At 31.8% G+C, this 22424-nt stretch overlaps 2 protein-coding genes and 1 long non-coding RNA gene across 5 annotated transcripts; 1 reads left to right on the top strand and 2 right to left on the bottom strand.

Moving 5' to 3' along the window:
• Positions 1 to 606: 606 nt before the first annotated feature.
• LOC143062858 (uncharacterized) lies at positions 607 to 11812 on the top strand. 3 transcript variants are annotated; one of them, XM_076234674.1, is made up of 3 exons: positions 607 to 633; positions 4384 to 4644; positions 10746 to 11812. In XM_076234674.1, exons 1-3 carry the CDS (start codon positions 622 to 624, stop codon positions 11028 to 11030), a joined length of 558 nt encoding a protein of 185 aa, XP_076090789.1. In that variant the 5' UTR covers positions 607 to 621; the 3' UTR covers positions 11031 to 11812. The 3 variants fall into 3 exon arrangements, with proteins under 3 accessions (XP_076090789.1, XP_076090790.1, XP_076090787.1); XM_076234675.1 differs by lacking the exon at positions 607 to 633 and adding an exon at positions 2252 to 2357; XM_076234672.1 differs by lacking the exon at positions 607 to 633 and adding an exon at positions 3351 to 3503.
• LOC143062859 (uncharacterized) lies at positions 4048 to 16247 on the bottom strand. The gene is made up of 3 exons (XR_012974869.1): positions 16062 to 16247; positions 9450 to 9536; positions 4048 to 4109 (listed from the first exon to the last, which is right to left on the bottom strand). It is a non-coding gene; the product is annotated as an uncharacterized LOC143062859 (long non-coding RNA).
• A 1098-nt stretch (positions 16248 to 17345) lies between these two features.
• LOC143062857 (uncharacterized) lies at positions 17346 to 19952 on the bottom strand. Its single transcript, XM_076234671.1, has 4 exons — positions 19301 to 19952; positions 18815 to 18972; positions 18366 to 18512; positions 17346 to 18083 (listed from the first exon to the last, which is right to left on the bottom strand). The coding sequence occupies exons 1-4, from the start codon at positions 19864 to 19866 to the stop codon at positions 17389 to 17391; spliced, it is 1566 nt and encodes a 521-aa protein (XP_076090786.1). The 5' UTR covers positions 19867 to 19952; the 3' UTR covers positions 17346 to 17388.
• Positions 19953 to 22424: the final 2472 nt, after the last annotated feature.

Raw genomic sequence — 22424 nt, forward strand, 5'->3', positions numbered from 1 at the left:
TATTTATACATCTGGCACAGCTAAATGGACGACACTCGTTGGAATGAATATTACTGCCGGGTGAGATAAGTCCATGTAACCCTATTTCCATAGCCAGCTGACCCTTGTGGGGGTATATTCATTTTATAATAGTGGGAATGATAGCTGAAATTTTAATAAATCCAGATAGGCTAACAGGGCAACCAACCAAACACTAAAGCAAAAGCAGATATATAAAGAAACTTTTTGGAGAATTGTTTTTTTAATTGTTATTGTATTCATATTCTATATACAGAGTACCCAAAAGTTTTCATTTTTAATAAAATTAGAAATATAAATATCTTGCACAAATATTTAATAACCGCTAGCACTAGATATTAACTTTTAATGTGGTAATTATATGAACTTTTGGTGAAATGATAACTAAAATCAAATTTAAATCTGATTCTAATCCCGTAACGAGTGATTTCTGTGTAATATTTAATATTTTACTTCTGGTTAATACAATGCTGTTTTAATTCCTCTAACAATATTTTTATTTTATTTCTGCAGATCTCAGACAAATACTGTTACCTCATGGCAAAATCGAGCCTACCAACGTACGTATTTAACTAAACTAAATATCAAATTCATAGGACTAAGATGTATAATGCGGTAAGTGCATACAATACATTCTACATTTGAAAGGAGGTATCGTAATTGACAATTTATGAGATATCTATTTAATTGCTGAATCAATGGCGTATTATTCGCATCTCTAGCTTCAATTCATTCAGTTTAGCATCTTTATTGAAGTTAGGAATTTCAAGTAGGCTTGTTTAAAACCAAGAGATATTTTGTACTTCGAGTTAACCTATTAAACTTTTTTCGATAAACATATAACATAATGTCTGATTGCTGTTTTGTTTCTTTCATTGTAAAGTTTTTTCGTTTTTTTTTTAATGAAGTTTTTAGTTTGTATTAACCAAAAAAAAAAACGGATATTATTTTACAGTCAGGTCAACTTCTTACAATGAATAATTAGTATGATCTAATTCGTAATGGCAAATAGAAAACAACCTTTCAAAACATAAAAATCATTAGGACTTTGCAGTATGGCCAAATAAATGATGATGCAGTAGACTGAAAATACTTTAAGAACCATTACTTCAAGGGTGTACATGTAGGTTTTATTTTTCCTTTAATTCATTTCAAACCATTGACACTGTCGTGAATTGCTTAGATCTCTACTCAAATTCCCAGATTTATAGCTTAATACGTCATTGTGTACTTTTAGGTTCTGTCACATTTTGTCGTTAATTTTTACCGGTAATTTTAATAGATTTCTGTAAATCTTTTTTTACTAGTATTGTCTTTTAAATGTTTTCGTGAACTGTTTTGTTATTAATACGGCCGTTATTTTTCTCAATTGAATTGTTTCATTTTGTTTTTTTCTTATTCTTGAAGACTGTACCGCTGCCCGGTCTATAATTGCGTACACCCACTTCATTTCGTCTTTATTATATAGTTGTCTCATTGCAATCTTACTTACATCTCCTTATTTTAAAAGTAAAATCGGACAAACAAATTGTATTATGCAGATGATTTGGCATTTATATGTGTTTACAAAGAAACTTCCTCTTTTATCTTTTTACAATTACAGTATAGTTTATACGTGCTTCCCCTGTAGAAAAGTTTGAAACCACTGTTATTGTAAGATGAATGAATAATTATATCATAAGATTATGAACTTAACAGTTAATTGAAAAGTGAAACTTAAAGAAATTAAAGAAAATTTTATCTAATAGCAATGCATTCAACATCTATGGTTTCACATACAGACGGAACTGGCAACAGAATATATATAGTTGCGTAAAATTGACTAGCGAATGCAAGGCAACAGATTTTTACCAGGATTCAGACAATATGATGTAACAAAGAAAAAGGATGTGGGTTAATAACGTGTGCCGATTTTGGTAGAACTGAGACCAAGCTGAGTTTTTAAAGAAGTTTATTTATTTTCTTAAATATTTATTTCAGTATAACACATTTTCTTAGTGTATATTTTAACATCGAGTGAATTTTGATTTTGATTATGAATTGCAATTGTCCATTGTTTTAGACAGTTGGCATTTCTGGTTGCATAATATTGAATTGAAATGTAATGTTTGTCACAGAACGACATGACTTCAAACATTAGTCTCTTGTCAATAAAACAACAACCAGCAAAACATTTACACTCTACAAATGTATATGACAGTTCACAATTGTATGATAAATACTATCCAATTAAATGAATGGATACACGTAAACAAAATCAGAAATACATTAATTTACATTCATATACTATAATAATATTTATCAAGTTGGATGTATAAGTTGAAATCTTAGAGATAAAGGTAAATGGATTTCTTTTTAAACTAGTATGCTGAATTCTTAAATAGTTAATACTAATATAATAATTTATTCATTATTGACAAATTTAAATGGTTCATCAGTTGTTTTAAAATATTGAAATAATGTTCATTGCATAAGTTTACCGGTAATACTTTTGAAATATGTCATTTTTATAAATGAAACAAATGTTCACATTGGGGACAATTTTAATTGCATACATTGTAGTTTACTTAATTATTAGTTCTCTAATTGACAATACCCATTATCAAAAATTTAATCTTATCAGTACAGATTTGACACATTTAATCTGATCAAGACGATGTATTAGATATGCTGAATTAATATACATTTAACATTATTTTGTTGTAATACATATTTTTGATTAGAACGTGCGATGCAGTACAAGCTAAATATACAACCGATTTTTTTTTGTTGTGCTTATGCTTGTTGGGAAAGGCAGAGTTAAAATAGGACTTGGTTAAATTAAAAGAACTGTTTTCTGTTTTGTCTGGAAGACATCAAATTGACACAAATTTCGTCAAGATCGCTGCCAGAGACTTGTCGTATCTCTGATACTTTGTCATTAAGAAAAGAAAAGAAAAAACATTTCATGTAATTATATGTTAATTATGAAAGTTGTGAAAAAACAAAAATCACATAAAAACTGACACGTATGTAATGGGTATCTATTATTGATTATTTTTCTGCAATCGAGAAACAAAAATTAATAATTTTGAGTTATTTCAATTTCGAATCTATTCAGGTATTTTCTTGTTTTAGTACTACAGTAATAATTTTTGTATTTCGTTTATTATCTTTTATCATAATATATAAAGCTGTTCTATAAGCCCATTCCTGTGCGAATTAGATGTTATTTTAAATCACTAAGCTTAAAAGGAATATTTGTAAAAATCTATGCTAACTTGTTCCTAAATCCAAACGACTTTTTCAATTTGATATTAAAGAATACACCACCTTTGTATTTCTACATATTTAAATAACATAACGGTAAAAGACTAGATTAAGATAACTATAATACCATTTAATCCCAACCCTGATCGCCTACTGTTAAGATTAGATGGTCAGTTCACGTGAGACGTTATGGTGCATCAATGTATCGACACAGGAAATATCATAAATATGAACCGGTAAGACTCTCAATTTTAAATAAAAATAAAATTTAATAATTAGATTCTCCATACCACATCTTCCTATATCTATTAACAGTATAGAATAATAAAAAAATATCACGTGTACACTTGGATTTTTTTTCAAACATATGTTATTTTTAAAGATATACATTGTAAGTTTTCATATCTTGTTCATACATAAAAATCCAAGCAATGCTAATCCATTAATCGCAGCGATATCCACCTTTTTTTTTATATTAAATAATCTGTCGAAAAACATTTGTAACTAGTATTTAGATAGTTTCTATATAAGCACAATGACACGCGAAATTAAAAAAAAATAAATCAAAAACTCTTGCTATTTATACACAAAATACACAGATAAATTCTACTTATGGTCTAGAACAAACTGGGGGAAAGGAGCAAGTTGACTATGTCCCTTATTCGACAATCTGTGATTCAATTTAGTAGTACATAAACTCATCATAGATACCAGGATTGAAATTTTGTACTTCCGCCAGACGCGCTTTTCGTCCACAATCTGCATTATTCTTAAACTGGCGTCCCTCTTTTAAACAAAATTCTAGTGGCTCCTTCCATCCGCTATTTAACTACTCCTGATTCCTAATTGATAGAACAAAACAGAATTAAATGTTAATACGGTCTTTTTTTAATATACATTCATGATGCAGTATGCAGTATAAACCAACTGTTAGCTTTTAGTTTGGAACGAACTTTACAAATCAAACTAATTCCAGTGTCGAAATATTTTTTTAAATCTTAAAGACTTTAACTGTTTTAGTTGACATGGTTAAATAATTAATTTTATAGTTAATCATGCAAAGTAATGATCCTTTGATATAGCATTGAAATTATTGCAAAACTTTTGTTATTTTAGGGAATGTCTTGGGTTACAGTTGGAAGTCCTCTTTGGAGAAAAGACACAGTACAAACAACCATCAAATCACTGCCATCTATCGATGAAATGAAGAGAATGGAAAAAAGTTTTGTTAATGATGCAGTAAAAACACACAAACATCATAGTTCAAGACGGACAAACATAATTCCACATTATGACGCAATGGAAGATAGATTCGCCATGTCATATTTCAAGTCACCATTAACGCAAGCCATCATTGACAGAACATTAGCTATTAAGGTAGGCAACAATGGCTGTTTGTTTCATATGTGGAGACCAATTGCAATAGGTTGACTAATTGGCAACCGTATCACATATCCTTATTTTTTTATATACAATATTAATCAGACAGACAGCAATATATGTTTTTAAAGCACGAGGAGAATAAGCCTTTTAGAGTTCAAACGATACTCAATGTTTATGTACGCTTGCGTATGTTATTGCACTATATGTTTTTCAGTAAAACTAAAGCATTCAGGAAAAAAGATAAAGGAAGATGTGGTATGAGTGCCAAAGAGACAACTCTCCATCCAAATAACAATTTATAAAAGTAAACCATGAAAAGAATGTTTAACTTTCTATAAAACCCCAAACGCGTTCCGATGCTTCTCACAACACTATCCATTATACACTTTGCTATTAATATAGACCCTAAATTACGCTACATGAAGCTACATGCACTCTAGATCTACGATGCTATTCATAAAAACCTGTATATACCCTACAATGCCATTTATAATGTTGTTTCCATCACATTTTAAACATTTAACTGGATTTTTTTTCTCATAAAAATATTTGATGCTTGCTAATACATTCTTACAAATTTAAATAGAAAAACTGTGTGCATGCTGTTAAACAGATACTTAAGGGTCAAATGGAATGCAGTCCAATATTTATATTGAAGTACATATCCGTCTAAAGTAATATAAAATACAGGCCCGTCATAAGTAATCTAGAATATTTCTATGATAAGTAAAACGTCCAGATTTTCGAAATTTAAGGTTAAACGACGAACTCCTGGTGATAATCTTTTAGGATAATCGAGGATTATCAACAGGGGTTAGAACGAGTTTGATCTGAAGTTGATCTTCAGGTATTTATAAAATATATCCTTTATCAATTCAAAATAAACAAGTGGATTTTGGTAGAAGCTTGAAAGTGTTAGAGGTGTAAATAAATCAATTGAAAAGTCAGCCGGTGTTTGTATAAGAATATAAACATGTAAACACAGAATGAAATGCGATATATTTTTAACAACTTGTAGTTAAACACGATATCTTCGCCCTACGATTTTGTTTTATTCAAAATGATCTGTGTACTATTTTCGTGTGTCAAAGTAACCAACATACAATCAGACAAACGGTATCAAATTTGGGATTTACAAACTTGCTAAAAGCAGAAACAGGGGTAAAGGATCATGCGCGTCTATGCATTGATGCAGAGTTATAATATTACATGAGACTGGGAATAGTATATATCTGTTCCTGCATGATATAATGAAAGTTGATAAGGGCCATGGAAGTATTATATTGACAATATAGTTCTTTCATGATAAGGCCTTTATTGAAAATTTTGTGAAATATACTGTTAATTCATAGTCTTGTCATAAATTTCTAACATTTTCCTTTTTTTCTCTCTCAAATATTTGATTTCGATTGTACCCAAGACAGTTGTTTCCAAAAGAAAAGTCATGAATTAATGCGTATATGCATGTAGTCAGGGTTGTCTAGGTATACATTAATTTAGAAAAACATAACATTTTATACTTACATATATGAGTAGGAACTATTTTGTTTTAAATATGTTGCTCATTCCAGTATGTTCTTTTCTGACTTAGTACGATTTGGTGATTTAACATCTTGCAAAGTCTATCTTAATCACATTTGCAAAACATTCCGCTCAAGGCGGCCCTAGTGGTTGTCCTGCAGTGAGTTATGTATTTTTGCTTCGTGTTGAAGCACCCTCCCCTTACTGTAACTTTGAGATGAAAGACAGCAAAACAAGCCTTGTCTTTTGCTTTATAGGTTTCTATTACTGTGCATGTACTGTTTTTGTGTCATGAAAAAAAGTAAAATCACAAAAATACTGAACTTAGAGGAAAATCAATTCGGAATGTCCATAATCACATAGTAAAATCAAATAACAAAACGCATCAAAAACGAATGGACAAGAACTGTCATATTCCTGACTTGGTACAGGCATTTTCAAATGTAGAAAATGGACACCCTAACTCCTCTATTTTTCTATTATAATGTATTGAAGACCTTCGTCTTTTTTGTTCTTTGATGTTCGATGGTATCTCCCCCTTTCTTTGTCTTGTCTACGATGAGGGAATGCGCTAAGTAAACGCGCAGACATTTCGTCATAACATAATTTACGAGACATGCGAGAACATCTGCATATCTAAGAAACGGAAACAGAAACATTGAACTTAATTGGGTGAAGGAATTGAAATTAACATAAATAAGGCCGTTGGTTTTCTCGTTTGAATTGTTTTACATTGTCATTTCGGGGCCTTTTGTAGCTGACTATGCGGTATGGGCTTTGCTATTGCTCATTGTTGAAGTCCGTACGATGACCTATATAGTTGTTAATTTATGTGTCATTTTGGTCTCTTGTGGAGAGTTGTCTCATTAGCAATCATACCACATCTTCTTTTTTTTTTATATATATACATATGCATAGCATTATAATTACAATATAAATGAATCAATTTTTAATGAAATAAGTTACATGTAATAGATAATAAAACCCGGTAAATAAACTAAATAAGTGTTAATAAAGTGAAAATATAATCTTCACTAAAAACCGTTTTATTTTCAAGGAGATTTGAAACAAGAAATATTACTTTCAATTAAAAATGTTGTTCGAGGTAAAGTGTTTACATAACAGCATTGGCAAGATATGTGTAGTTTTGCTATGAAATCCAAAAATTAACATCTTATTTTCAATGTCAACTCGCTTAAAGTTACACGTAAAAGATTTCAAACTTTCACTCAAAAGTAATTTATCAATTTACAGTTACACGCAAAAGGTTTCAAACTTTCACTTGAAAGTTTAAATCAGCAATTTGCAGGGTGAAATACAGAATATTTACTATTAAAGTGGTTCGAACTTGTGTAAGACACAAACTAGCAATTCAATTTTGACGGTTCGTGTGACATTCATTTATCAATATGAAGTTAAGGGTTTTTGTATATTTTGCGCAGTCATACAGTTTTTGTTATGAACTTTTCCATCATAGAATGTATGCATAATAGGACTTACAGACAGATATTGACAGTGAGGGTTGATTAAGAACCTAACTTTGTGACAGAAGAGATAATTTTCAATTTTACTATTGCGATGATTGATATGTAATGTATAGAAACAATCCTACAGCTCCTGCATAATTATTAATAGATATAAGAAGAGTTGGTGTGAGTACCAATGAGACAACTCTCCATCCAAATATTAATTTATAAAAGTAAACCATTATAAGTCAATGTAACACGGAGCCTTGGTGGCGGCTCACACCGAACAATAAGCTACAAAGGGCCCCAAAATCACTAGTGTAAAATCATTTAAACGGGAAAACCAACGGTCTAATCTATATAAAAAACGAGATACAAGAAACACGTATTAATGACATAAACAAACGACAACTACTGTTCATTAGATTCCTGACTTAGGACAGGTGCAAACATTTGGATCGGGATTAAACGTTTTAATGGTACCAAACCTTCTCCCTTTTTCAGAAACAATAAGTATACTTCTTGCATGCATGCAGTTGATATGAAATATCAAGGATAGTTTTTTCTCGTCACGCTATTATTGATAGAAAATTGCTTCTTCTATTGTCTAGCTCAGCATAAAACGCAAAAATCATATAGGCACATGTACATTTCTAAACCCTAATTTTCGACCGATTGGCAATTTCTAAACGTTGTTTTCGTTGGTTAAATAATATAATGCCATTTCCAGACTTCTTAGTAGCTGCTGTGGGAAAATCACCAATAACGAAAAATAACAAATTTCTTTAATAATGGCGCATAAACCATTTCTATTTTTTTAAAATTGTTCAAAAACTTAATAATTCGGGCTTGAAGAGGCACTATAGAAAACCAATAAAAAGCAATGTTTTCATAGGAGACATAGAAACGTACATTAATATATTTTAGAACGAGTCTTCAGACTAACTTTAATCAAATACACCTAAAACCAAAAGTTGGGAAGCAACATTTCAGTTAGAAAACAACAGGAAACATCAGAAAAAAAGTCAAATAGGGTATATTTGAGATATGAATCCATTCAAAACATTAGTTATTACAGTACTACCATGGACTTTAACACATTTAAACGGTTACATTTTATTTAAACCTATATCTCTGATAGATTACGATATTACACCTTGATTACGATCTTTAACAATTATAGTCTAAGTCAGATTTGAATCTTGTTAAATTTTAACTAACCAAAGGAAAATAATTGACAAAATACAATGAACAGACATATATATGTGTGGTTTATTAATTAATAACGTATTATTTTAATGTCCTATTAATTGCAAAATAAAAGGCAAAATATTAAATCGCAAACATCAAACAAAACGTCAAGATTTTAAACACAAATTTTGCTTTTTTCAAAGTTAATAGAAGAAACGACTGAAAAAAGTACTTCAAATAATAGATTTACAAACACTGCAATTCAATGGCTGGACAATGCTACATCTGGGTCACATTTCTGTTGATAGGCTGTTACAGCAAAATGACTTGTGTGTGTAAGTAGAGGATATATCTTTGGCTAGCTTGCTTGCTAGCTGAACCGTGAAATCTTTTTTAGGTCAGGTATACTAAAAGCTTACCAAAGATATAACCTTTACCACCCCACTCAAGGTTTTTTGCTGTTTTCGTAGCGTCTATTTTTCTCAGTAGACACTGTTCCTACGTTAAATATATGTCAAGGATTCTTTGATGGGAAATTTTATAATTTGTACAAATCTAAACTTTCTGCTTCAATAGTCAGAGTTTTCCTTAGTACATTGTACATTCAAGTTGGATATGTACCTTTAATTTGGTTGTAAATGTCCCCCAAGAAGTTGTATCTTTGATATCTCGAACTATTGGCTTGAGCGTTCATCTTGAGAGTAAAACCTACGAAACAAAGAACAAAATTTAACAATACATTTTACTTTTACTTGACAACATACATGTACTTTAACTCTGCAGAGATCTTATAGATAGGATATTTATCAAGTAAATACACCAAAGTAAATGGTTCTTTATGACAGCAACATGTTGCTAATGTACAAGAAGTTAATCTGCATTAAAATCATATAACCTACTCTATACAGATGTCAAGAACTTTGAACAGTAAGGTCGTGTATGTTTTAAAGTACTAGCAACTGTACATCATTAGGAAATTTATGTAAAACAAAAGAGGCGTGCCACTAGAGAATTAAAGTAAAATTCAAAGCAATTTATAATTTTATTTGATCATATTTGATAGAGTATTTGATTAAGTACTCCGAGAAGACGGTTATTTTGACTATGGCTATTGGTATGAATATAAGGAGACATTTGTGTACCTCAATGAAACAGGGCGGTTCATTTCTGTGTCATTATTCTGTTGCTAGGTAGCCGTATTGTAATTTAATGATGACTTTAAAATATGACTAAATCTCTGATTTAATTATGATCTTAATAAACTAAATTGACAGCTTTAGAAAAACGAAGTAAAATTGAACAAATATGACTGATGTTTGCTATCTTCTCTTTATCACCGCTTATGGCATTGTAAATGTTGACATTACATTTTTTTAAATGATTTTTGCATTTATGAAAATAAGTTGAATGAAAAACAACAGTTTCGTTCATACCATTATTATGACTTTGAATGTTTTGAAAACGTTTAATAATGATATTAAACCTTGCAATCAGGAATACTATATTGAACAAATAACTGAACTCTATGGACAATCTCTAACGGGACAAGTCCAGGAGGCTATCAGTATGTATCAGGTAAGACAATCTCTAACTGGACACGTCAAGGAAGCTATCAGTTTGTATCTGGTAAAATGTGAATTCAATTCAATTGACGTTTTTTTTTTCTTTCAAAATGTTTATTATGGTCAATCTGAAATTACTTATTGTATTTTATATTATCCTCCCTTTATCTCTGACTTTACTGGATATTACTGGAAACTTGCATGCATAGATTTTTAGCCAAATAGTATATATTTGTTTAAGTCGCAGATAGGAAAAGAGAAACTTTAATTTACATTTGACAACAGTCATATACAATGCTCGGAAGCAAAAGTTAAACGTTCTTTATTTCTATACATGTACTTTTTATACATTCAGGAAATAAAAAACAAGAATGACTTAGATATCAGGAAAAATATCAACAAGCTGAGTTTCCGACAACGATGCAAAGCAACTCCAACAGTGGATGAAATACGACAGCGCGAGAAACAATACGTCAATGACGCCATAATTACAGAAAAGAAGCGCACAAAATATAAAGACATTATACCTGTATACGACGCGTCTAATGACGATCATTGTAAAGCATATTTTAATCGACCTGATGTAAAACGTCTTGTAACTAAAACATGTTCACCTAGAAAACCTTTACATAGAATATAGAATAAGTGTAACTCGTCATTTAGTACATATCCAGATGAAGCTATGAAGAATACTGTCTCAAAGTCTCAATATTCTAGTTTTTTGGGATATTTAAACCTGGAAGAATTGTCAAATTGTTGAAAGACCTTGCTTTTAATTTCCTGGTACTAAACATATCCAGTTTGGATGTCTATTTCTCATTTTCGTTTCGTTTTATGTAAATAAAACATGAGTTATCTCTCTTACATTTGTTGGAGTCTGAAATAGACACCACTGTATTTTGATTTTTTTCGTAAACTCGAGTTTTATATCGGTAAGACAGTTATTATGTGTATTCAGACATTAGATTTAAGACCAGTCGTCATGTCTGTGTGTCACAGAAGTTTTGTACAACTGTAGAAACAACTAAATATATAAAAAGGTTCCGCAAAGTTTGTTGCCCGTTTTGTTTTAGACCAATCATCTAATCATATAGACAGGATTATTATAAAGTTTGATTGTATGAAAGTTGAAATTATTTAGTTTTCATGATTATCATAACTTCAGAGCAAATATGGCGAAGTAGGGCAGATTTATTCCAACAATTCCTTTAGCTTTTCATTCTTCCAACACATATACAAACTAGCAGTGAGTGTACTTAATATTGTAGTCTTGAGATACGTTTTCGTATTGTAACATATTTTTTCATGAAAGTGCTGATTGTTTTGTATTCACTTCATATTTGTATGATAAGACCAGAATTCTGTAAATTAATGCATTGTATGTTCTCGATTATATTATATAAATAGATATTCATAGTTTCATTTCTTTTGTTATTTTGAAATTGAGCTTGTTAATAGAATGAGTTGCAATTATTGTTCGTAACTATTATACATAGGCCGTTTTATAACATATAGAGTTTGATGGAGAGTTGTCTAATTGACACTCCCCTCACATCTTCTAATTTCTATTGTCAATATAATGTAAAGACGACAAACCCGAACTATATTTAAACTATCAGAATATATCATATGAAATGAGGCGGTGTGGCATAATTGACAATGATAAGACTTACCACCAGCACGTGGATTTGAGCAATAATCAGTCCACCGTTTGACCCTTCAACAATAAGCAGAACACATACCGAATAGTAAAGCCAATTTTAACCGTTCAAAATAACATACTAAGTATGCAATTCTTTAAAATGACGACAGGAAGATCATTTCGAGCTCTAAACAGCCGGTAGTTTATTTTTTAAATAGTTTAGCTGCCTTATCATTGAAATGAGCCGCCGTACACCGTATTTAAGGGCATACGATACAGTTACAGGGGAAGTAATGACGTTGCTAACGTAAATTGTTATTTTCGCGACGTCATACTATGACTTATCGGGAAAAAATTCAGTTTTCGACTGATTATTATCATTCAAACTTATTTAACTTGAAAACGGGTTCGTGGCCTTCTTTTTTTAAAATGTCATTTTTGTGTAGTCATACAGTTTTTGTTATGAAAATTTCCATCATAGAATGTATGCATAATAACATGACTTGCATACAGAAATTAACAGTGAGGGTTGATTGAGAACCTAACTTTGTGACAAAAGAGATGATTTCAATTTTACCACTGCGATGATTCGTATTTGAATTGTTTTACACTAGTCCCTCTGAGGCTTTGAGTACCAAAGGTCCGTGTTGAAGGTTGTAATTTGACCTGTAATTGTTTACTTTCCACTTATTGTGAATTGGCACTCATAATTATAACATCTTCCTATTTTTATTTAATGTAGAAACAATCCAGCAGCACCTGCATATGAAATATAGAATCATATTCAAAACAGTGTGGCTGTGGCCATTGATTGACGACCTAAATTATCCCATTGACTGAGTCAGATTATGTGAATGTTTGTCTGTAACGACCACTACTCACTATGCACTTGTAAAAGACACTTAAACTGTTGGGTCACCAAAGGTTCTCAACACCTAAATGAAGTTATTCGAAAAATTAATCAGGTATAACACGATGTTATGATTTATATCAATAATATAAATCAAAACATAAAGGTTATTCCTGATTAATGTTTATTTTATTGTTGAAGGCGTTAAGAACCTTTGGTTACCCCCACAGTTTAAATTCTATAATAAGTAAGTAGTGAGCAGTGGTCGTTACAGACAAACGTTCACCTAATCTGTCCCAGTCAATGGGATAATTAAGGTCGTCAATCAATGGCCACAACCACACTGTTTTGAATATGATTCTATTTCTCACAGTTGATATGAAATTTCATATGTATCGTTTCATGTCAACATAACATTGATATAGCTTGAATTGTTACTTACAATGTAGCTATCGAGTCTTGAAGTCAGGAATATGACAATTGTATATCCATTCGTTTAGTGTGTTTGAGGTTTTTATTTCTCGATTTAATTAAGGTCTTTTTGGTATTTTTGTGATTTAACTTTTTTGAAAGGTAAAGAAAATCGTTGTCACATCCGGGAAAATCTCTTAGTGATACCCTCCGTGATGCCTTTGTTAAACCATCGGTCGGTATATGAAAGTTTGTTTAACAAAAATTCCCACCGAATGGTCATTTCTACTTTGCCATTGATACGTACAGTATGATATTTAAGTACACTTAAAACGGGTTTCTGGAACAACTTTTATCAGATACCCAAGAAGCAAAAGTTGGAAAGCAAATTCATAAGCATATGTGTGCATCAAAACCAAAGTAGACGGACCATAACAGGAAACATCATTACAAAAATCAAATCAGAAATATTTGAGGTATGAATCCATTCAAAACTTCAGATATAACTGTATTACAATGGACTTTGACACATTTAAACGGATATAATATGTTTTAGCGACTTAAGAGTAACCTAAATCTCTGATATAAACGCGATACACTTTGATAACGATCTCTAACAATAGAGCCAGTCCGATTGAAATCTTGTTACATTTTAACTAATCAAAGGGAAATAATTGACAAAATAAATTGAGCAGACATATACATGTGCGGTTTATTACTCAATAATGTATTATATAATGTCCTATTAATTGCAAAATAAAAGGCACAATTTTCAAAACGCAATTGCAAGCATCGAACAAAACATCATAATTTTACACATTTCAAAGTTAATAGAAGAAACGACGGAAAAAAAATCCACCTTGGTTAATAGATTTACAAACACTTGAAATCAATGCTACATCTGGCATTGTCTGGGTCACTATTTCTGATGATAGGCTTTTAATTATCGCGTCTTTTCCTCTCAGTAGACACTGTTAAATTTCGTACAAAATCCAAAGCTATGTCAGACTTTCCCTTGGTCTGTTTTAACTGTCCATTGTACCCTTTGGTTGTAAATGCCCCCAAGTATTTATTGTTTGGCATCTCGAACCTATGGTTTAGAGCGTTCCTCTTGGGGGTAAAACTTACGAAACATAGCACAAAATTTAACAATATATTTCACTTTTACTTGACAACATGTATGTACTTTAACTCTGCAGAGATCTTATAGATATGATATTTTAACAAGCACATACACTCAAATTTTGTTCTTTATGACAGCAACATGTTGTACAAAAAGTTAATCTGCATTAAAATCATATAACTTATTTTAAACAAAGGTCAAGAACTTTGCATTTTTAGGTCGTCGTTATACTTTAAAGTACTAGCAACTGTACATAAATATGAAATTTATGTAAAACAAAAGAGGCATGACATTCCTGAGTTAAGAGGAAAATTCAAAGCAATTTTTTTTATCATATTTGATAGAGTATTTGATTAAGTACTCAGAGAAGACGGTTATATTGACGAGGACAATTCGTATAAAGAGTAGGAGGTTGGGGTGTACCTCAATATAACAGAACAGTACATCTCTGTGTCATTATTATATTGCTAGGTAGCCGACATGTACTTTAACAATGACTTGAAAATATGACTAAATCTCGGATTTGATTAAGATTTTAATAAACTAAAGTGACAGAATCGGCAAAACGTAATATATTGAACAAATAGGTCTGACATTTAGCTATCTTCTCTTTATCATCGCTTGCGTCAATGTAAATGTTGACATTATATTTTTAAAATGATTTTTGCATTTATGATAATAAGTTGAATAGTGTCGTTTATACCATTACTATGACGTTAAATGTTTGGAAAACTTTTAATAATGATAAACCGTGCTCCCAGGAATATTATATTGACAAAATAACTGAAATCTATGGACAGTTTCTAACGGGACAAGTCCAGGAGGCTATCAGTATGTATCAGGTAAGACACACGTCAATGAGGCTATCAGTTTGTATCAGGTTAAGTCTGAACTCAGTTTACAAAATGTTTAATTGACATTTGTTTTTGTTGATTTTTTTTATCGTTTTTAGTTCTCAAAAATTATCATTATTGTTTCTTGGTATGCTGCCTTTATATCTGACTTCACTGGATGTTACTGGAAACTGGATCCATACACGAATGTTGTTCATTGTTGAAGACATCTTCTTATCTTTACTAAAAAAAGAGATGACGACCTGTAACGACGCACCTAGCCATACTCCGTTTGAGGTTCTATCGATTACCGTTGTTTTAAATCCTAGGCCCATGGACGTCGACAGATGTGTAAAAAATGGTTACATAAGTTTGAGTGTCAGAAATAACTTCAGTATTTGATTAAAAAATATGTGCGTGTTTTGGTAATTACGGTGGATACCAATTGAAAACATGAGGCACAGCCGCATAACTTTTAGTCAAATAGCATATATTCATTTAAGATGCAGATAGAAAAAAAAGAACATATGGTGACTGTAGTTTACATAAGACAATAGACATGCTATGAAAATTCCAGAATCAACCGTTTAAAAAGTAAAACGTTCTTTGTTTCTATACATGTACTTTTTTCTTCTCCAGGAAATCAAAAAACAAGAATGATATAGATATCAGGGAAAATATCAACAAGCTAAGTTTCCGACAACGATGCAAAGCAACCCCAACAGTGGATGAAATACGACAGCGAGAGAAACAATACGTCAATGACGCCATTATTACAGAAAAGAAGCGCACAAAATATAAAGACATTATACCTGTATACGACGCCTCTAATGACGATCATTGTAAAGCATATTTTAATCGACCTGATGTAAAACGTCTTGTAACTAAAACATGTTCACCTAGAAGACCTTTATATAGAATATAGAATAAGTGTAACTCGTTATTTAGTACATATCCAGATGAAGCTATGAAGAATACTGTCTCAAAGTCTAAATATTTTAGTAAGTATTGGGATATTTAAATGTTGAAGAATTTTCCAATAACTAGAAAACCCTGCTTTTAATTACATGGGACTAACAACATCAAGTATATTGGTGTCTACTCCTCATTTTTGTTTCGTTTTAAGTAAATAAAACACGAGTTATCTCTCTTACAATTGTTAGAGTCTGAAATAGACAACACTGTACTTTGATTTTGTTTCGTAAACTCGAGTTTTATATCGAAAGACAGATATTATGTGTATTCAGACATTAGATTTAAGACCAGTTTTCTCTCTTTCATTTTTAGAAATACACAATAGTATACTTTGATTTCTTCCGTAAACCCGTGTCTTATATTTAGTCACAGATTTGTATACCGACAAGACAATATTATGTATATTCAGACATAATATTTAAGACCAATCCTCATATGAAAGAGTTTGTACAACTGTAGAAACCACGAAGATTCTGAAATGGTTTCGCAGTGTTTGTTGTCTTGTTGTTTGTTTGGAACAGACAATCATATAAGCTGGTTTACATTAAAGTTTGAATAAATTTATTAGTTTTCGTGATTACCATAACTAACCTTAACACAAATATGGTGGAAGTAGGGTAGATATATTTCAACAGGTCCTTTACATTATTTTCTTCTAACAAATATACAGACCAGCATCGAGTACTAAATATTGTAGTCTTGAGAGACTTTTTCGCATTGTAACATATTTTTTTTCATGAAAGTGCTGATTTTTTTCTTTCACTTTATATTTGTATGATAGGAATTCTTTGAAATAATATGGTATTATTGCGTAACAATTTTCATATTGGCTTAGTTATAGGTCCGAGGGTACCATATTGGCCTGAGGCGAAGCCGAAGGCCAATATGGCTGCCCGAGGACCTATAGCTAAGCCAATATGAAAATTGTTACGCAATGATACCTTTATTAATTAACCAGTCCAATATGAACTCTAGCCGGGCCAATATGAAGATTGAAAATAGTGTGAAAATCTGACATTCAGGACTTCAATAGTAGTGATTTGAATATGTATCAATGAAAATTGAGGATTTTAATCAAAACAATAAAATAGTAACAATTTTATTAAATAATTAACAGTAAATAAACACAACAAGTAAAAAACATGTTTTTATCTAGTTTTCAGATTAAAGCTCTTGGCTGCAGTTTATAGTATTCTTTCTTTCCCCTGAGTATATGTTAATATTGAAAACACCACCTGTTATAGTTGCACCTGCAAACATGGCCATTGGGTTGTCATGTTTGTTAGCAGTTTGATTATTTGTATTTGATACATTTGCATTTAAATTATTATGAACTAATGTATTTGAGTTTGAAAGTTCACAAGGTTCCTCTGAATCTGATGTCGTCTGTAAATCTGAGTTCGGCAACATGACCTTAGATATTGTGTGAGAAGCTTGTTGCTGTTGTTCAATAGACGGTACTGAATAATGAGTTAAGGTACTAATGCCTTTCCAGCCTCCTAATTGAGCAACTTCATTGGCAGGTCTACCATTTTGAAGTAGTGTGGTAGCAAAAGTTTTACGTCCCGAATGATTAACCTTTCTTCCTTGAAGATCTCCTTTTTCTGCCATATTTTTTACCATTTTACCTAATTTATCTTTGCCTATGGTTTGGCGAGTGTACCATATTTCCTCATGTTTATTATCTAAAGGCCTCAAATAAAATCTATGTTCATCAGTTAATGTGTCTTGAGGTCTATGCCGTTTGTATTCCTTGTAAACATGAATAGGGCAATTACTTCCTCCTTCCCCGAAAATCTTTGGCGTAATATCCCGGAAATCCCTGCTTTTTGCTCCACTACGGGTTTTGGTGCTTCTTTCTGAAAAAAGTATGCTTATGTCAATATTTAAAGAAGAATTATCCTTCCTGTCTGTACAAAACTTTCACTTTTATATAACAAAAAACATGTATTGCATAGTAAATAAGATTTGTTTTGATAAATATAAAACAATGGTTAATATCCTTAAAAGCACAAATTACCAACTTTTGTCAGGACTGTTGTACATGTACATCCATTATCCACAGAAGTATATATTCTGTGATTTCTAAAAGATTTAAAATATCAACTATTTAAATGATGGAAATCATAACATAATCTCACCATTAAATTCCAAATACTCCTTTCCATCAGATGTAGCTTTTAACTTGACATCTCCCCATGTCATGTTAACATGGTCTTGTCGACCTCGTAGACCAAAGTATGTTGCATTATTTAAAAACACAGCATTCAGTAATGCATCAGGGTTTTCTGGAAAAAGAAAAAAAAAGAACTTAACTAAAATACATGTATCTTAATGTAAATATCCAACTTAAAATAGTATTTAAAGGACAAATACTGTATCAAAATGCAAAAGACCTCTGGAGACACTCTCATTGTTCAAGACCTTATGTGTATTTTAAACATTTTTTATTAGAACAACCATTTAATAATCAGGGATGGATAGAGGGCGACAAGGAAATAAAATAATTTGTTTGCCACAAGGTTAGAAAAATGTTTAATTAAAAGTTACTGACTGACACGCTGGAATACAACATTTTTTTTAAACTTACGTGTTCCAATAACGCCTTTCTCCCTCAAGATTTGGATTTCCTCAGTCGTCAAAGGTTCAGCTCTGTTTGGCTTACTGCCCTTGCCCAATGACTTTAATGCCTTTCGCTTCGCTTCTAATACCCGTCTTGTGTGGTTGAACTCAGGATCCTTTTTAATACTGAAACATTAAAGAAAAGATATGCATAATATCTGACATGTAATTTTTGTATGTACATGTTTTATACTTATAGCAAAGAGAAACCAAGGAATATTCATTGTACACAAGCTTAAGATCATCAAAACCACATTGACCCAGATGATATATATATAGTTTTTACCAAAAAAAATGACACAAGGCTAAAACTAAAATATTGGCACTGAATATTCGAGTCATAATGCTTGACAGAATAATGCAAAGGCTATCATGCTATATCAAGACAAGGGAGTTACATGTCTCACAGATATCAAATAATCTACATGAAAATAATCGTACCTTATAATCGTACCTTATACTACTTTTTGAGTCCTTCAAATGTCTATCCAAGCTGTTGAACATAGAGGATAAAGAGTCAGGCTCATATTCGTCACCATTTTTCTTCAGGACTCCAAGAAAAAATCTTGATAACAGACTGTCCAAGTCTTTGGCAGGTATTTCCACTGAATCACGCATTTCTCCAACAGATATGAAAAAATCCAGCATCACTTTCAAGTCACTCTTTGTTTTAGTTTTTGTGTTCTTGTTAACACTTAAAGCTAGAAAAGAGTCAGTGTCTTCATCAGTGACAGAGCGAAACCTCTTGCTACTCGAGCTATTTTCTTTGTCTGATTCGTCAATCTCATGATTCTGTGCATTTTCAATGTCCTGCAGAATTTCATTTGGGAAGTTGAAATTCGCTGAATCAACTTCTTCCAGAATCAAATTTCCTTCCCCATTGACATCCGCGAGATTTCTCTTGATGTACTCTGCCTCCCTATTAGATAAATCGTCGTAGTGAAAATAGTCTTCAACTAACGCATCCATCGCATCATCTATATTTTTTATAGAGCTATTGCTCCATCGTTTTGTTGTCATTTTCTCCTGTCAGACGACACTAGCCGTAGTTCTCTAGAGTTATCGGGATTTCAACCGATTAGTCTAGAGCTAATCGAATATGCTAATATTGGGCTTGCTGGGCCAATACGGAAAAATCCGTATTGGCCTTATAGGACAAAATTATCGATTTGGCAGTTTTACTCGTATTTAGTCAAATAAGCTCCAGTTAATTAATAATACATTGTATTTGTATATTCATAATTATATTATATCAATTGATATTCATAAGTTTCATTTCTGTTGTTGTTTTGATTTTCTTAACAAAAATAAGATGCATGTATTGTTCGCAACTATTTTACATGGTGCATTTTATAACATATAGAGTTGATATAATGTATAGACGACAAAACCGAACTATCTCTTAACTATCATATTATATGAAATCATAGATACCAGGACTCAAATTTTACACTTACACCAGACGCGCGTTTCGTCTACAAAAGACTTATCAGTGACGCTCGAATCAAAAATGTTCAAAAGGTCAAATGAAGTACGAAGATGAAGAGCATTGAGGACCAAAAATTCCTAAAGTTTTACAGCTAAGATAATCCATTCCCGAGGTAGTAGAGCCTTAGTATTTCAAAAATTCAAAGTTTATATCATTGATAACCCAAGTCAACACAGAAATGCTGACTACTGGGCTGGTGATATCTTCGGGGAAATAAATCTCCATCAGCAGTGTCATCGACCCAGTGGTTGCAAAGAAACTCATCATAGATACCAGGACTCAAATTTTACACTAACGCCAGACGCGCGTTTCGTCTACAAAGACTCATCAGTGACGCAGAGTCCAAATGATGTGGATTTAAGCAATTATAGAACACCATAAAAAATTATGATCAATAGACAAAACCCATATGTGCTTTATGGTAAGTAGAAATGAGATATAATTGCCAATGATACAACTCTCAACAAGAGCCCAAATGGCACAGAAATTAACAAATATAGGTCACCGTACGGCCTTCAACAATGAGCAAAGCTGATACCGCATTGTCAGCTATAAAAGCTTCAAAATGATAAATGTAAAAACCACTGAAATACAGGCTTCTGACTTGGGACAGGCACATACGTACATAATGTGGCAGGGTTTAACAGTTAGCGGGATCCCAACCCTCCCCTAACCTAGGACATTTTTGTAACATTACAACATAAAGAATGAACTATAAAAATCTGTTAAAAAAGGCTTAACTTATTAGATGGATACCAATATAAATACTACACAAGGTGGACGTGGCAGGTTTATCCTTTTTGGCAGTTTTAAACATCACATTCAATTCTGTGAAATGATGACAGGAAGAACATCTCGAGCTCTTAACAGTTGTTTATTTCTTTGCTATTTTTAACAAGTCGCTTTATCAAAATACACCGTACAACGTATTACAATGTTTAGTTTGCGACAACTATAGCCATTCTTGCATATCATGAAATCGTCCTAAACATGCACAAAATAAATATTAGCCACATAACGTGAAACCGGACATAATGTATTTTAATGATTGACAAGTGAGATCTCATATACATTAAACACGTCTCAAGTGAGTTTAAAAATGAAAAATCTGATGGTCTTCAGTGATGTCCATTGTGTGTTTTTTTTTAATTTTTAATACCGATAACAGTCTTATCTATACTTTGTCATGAAAACATATTTTCAATTTCAAAATTTCATATCCGTATTTAGGGTAAGAAATTTTCAAGGCCTATGGTTTAAGGCTTTGGAGTTGTCTTTGGGTGAGATAAGAGTCCATTACCAATCCACTATTACGGGCTGTCTAAGCATTTGTTTTAATCACTTTACGTATATTATAGTAGTAACACAACGGGCGTCACATGTACAGCAGGATATGCTTACATTTCCGGAAGACATGATTCTTCTCCTGGGTTGTGGTAGTTCGTGTTGCACCGTTTTTAGTTTCCTATATTGTGGGTTTTTTTTCGGTTTGCCATGGCATTGTCAGTTCGTTTTAGAATGACTATTTCCTTGATGTCTACCGGCTCCTTTCTGTCAGGATATAGTTGAAGTCTTTTTTTCGACACAACAACTTTGGCGCAGTTTTTAGTATACCTGTGTTAGAAAATAGCCATAAGGATAACTTACCTTGGTATATCGTATAAATTGAGATTTTGAAAAAAAACATTTACTGGATTAAATAGTCTACAACTTTTCTAAAAGATAAATTGACTTAAACTTTGTCATACATCCTAGTTTTGTTGTCAATCTGCATGAAATGCTATAAGGTATTAGAAGGAAGCAGTCCTCGCCACTGTGGTATCCATAATTTTAAGTTGACCATGTGTTTAATAAGTTGATATATTTCAGTTCTTTGTGCTTTATTCTCTTTTCATCCAGTACACACCACAAAATAAAGTTCTACGATAGTCAATAAAAAAAACTCAGCAAACTTCACAAAACGCTCCACAGTAAGTATATAGGTTATGTACCAAATGAAATGAAACTGTTAGATTGCATTGTGGTATGGAATTTGCAGTGGCGTAATATTATTGAAGTCCTGATACAGTGGAAGAGACCCCATTATATC

This window comes from Mytilus galloprovincialis, chromosome 2 (assembly GCF_965363235.1).
Source record: "Mytilus galloprovincialis chromosome 2, xbMytGall1.hap1.1, whole genome shotgun sequence".
Classification (NCBI taxonomy): Eukaryota; Metazoa; Mollusca; class Bivalvia; order Mytilida; family Mytilidae; genus Mytilus; species Mytilus galloprovincialis.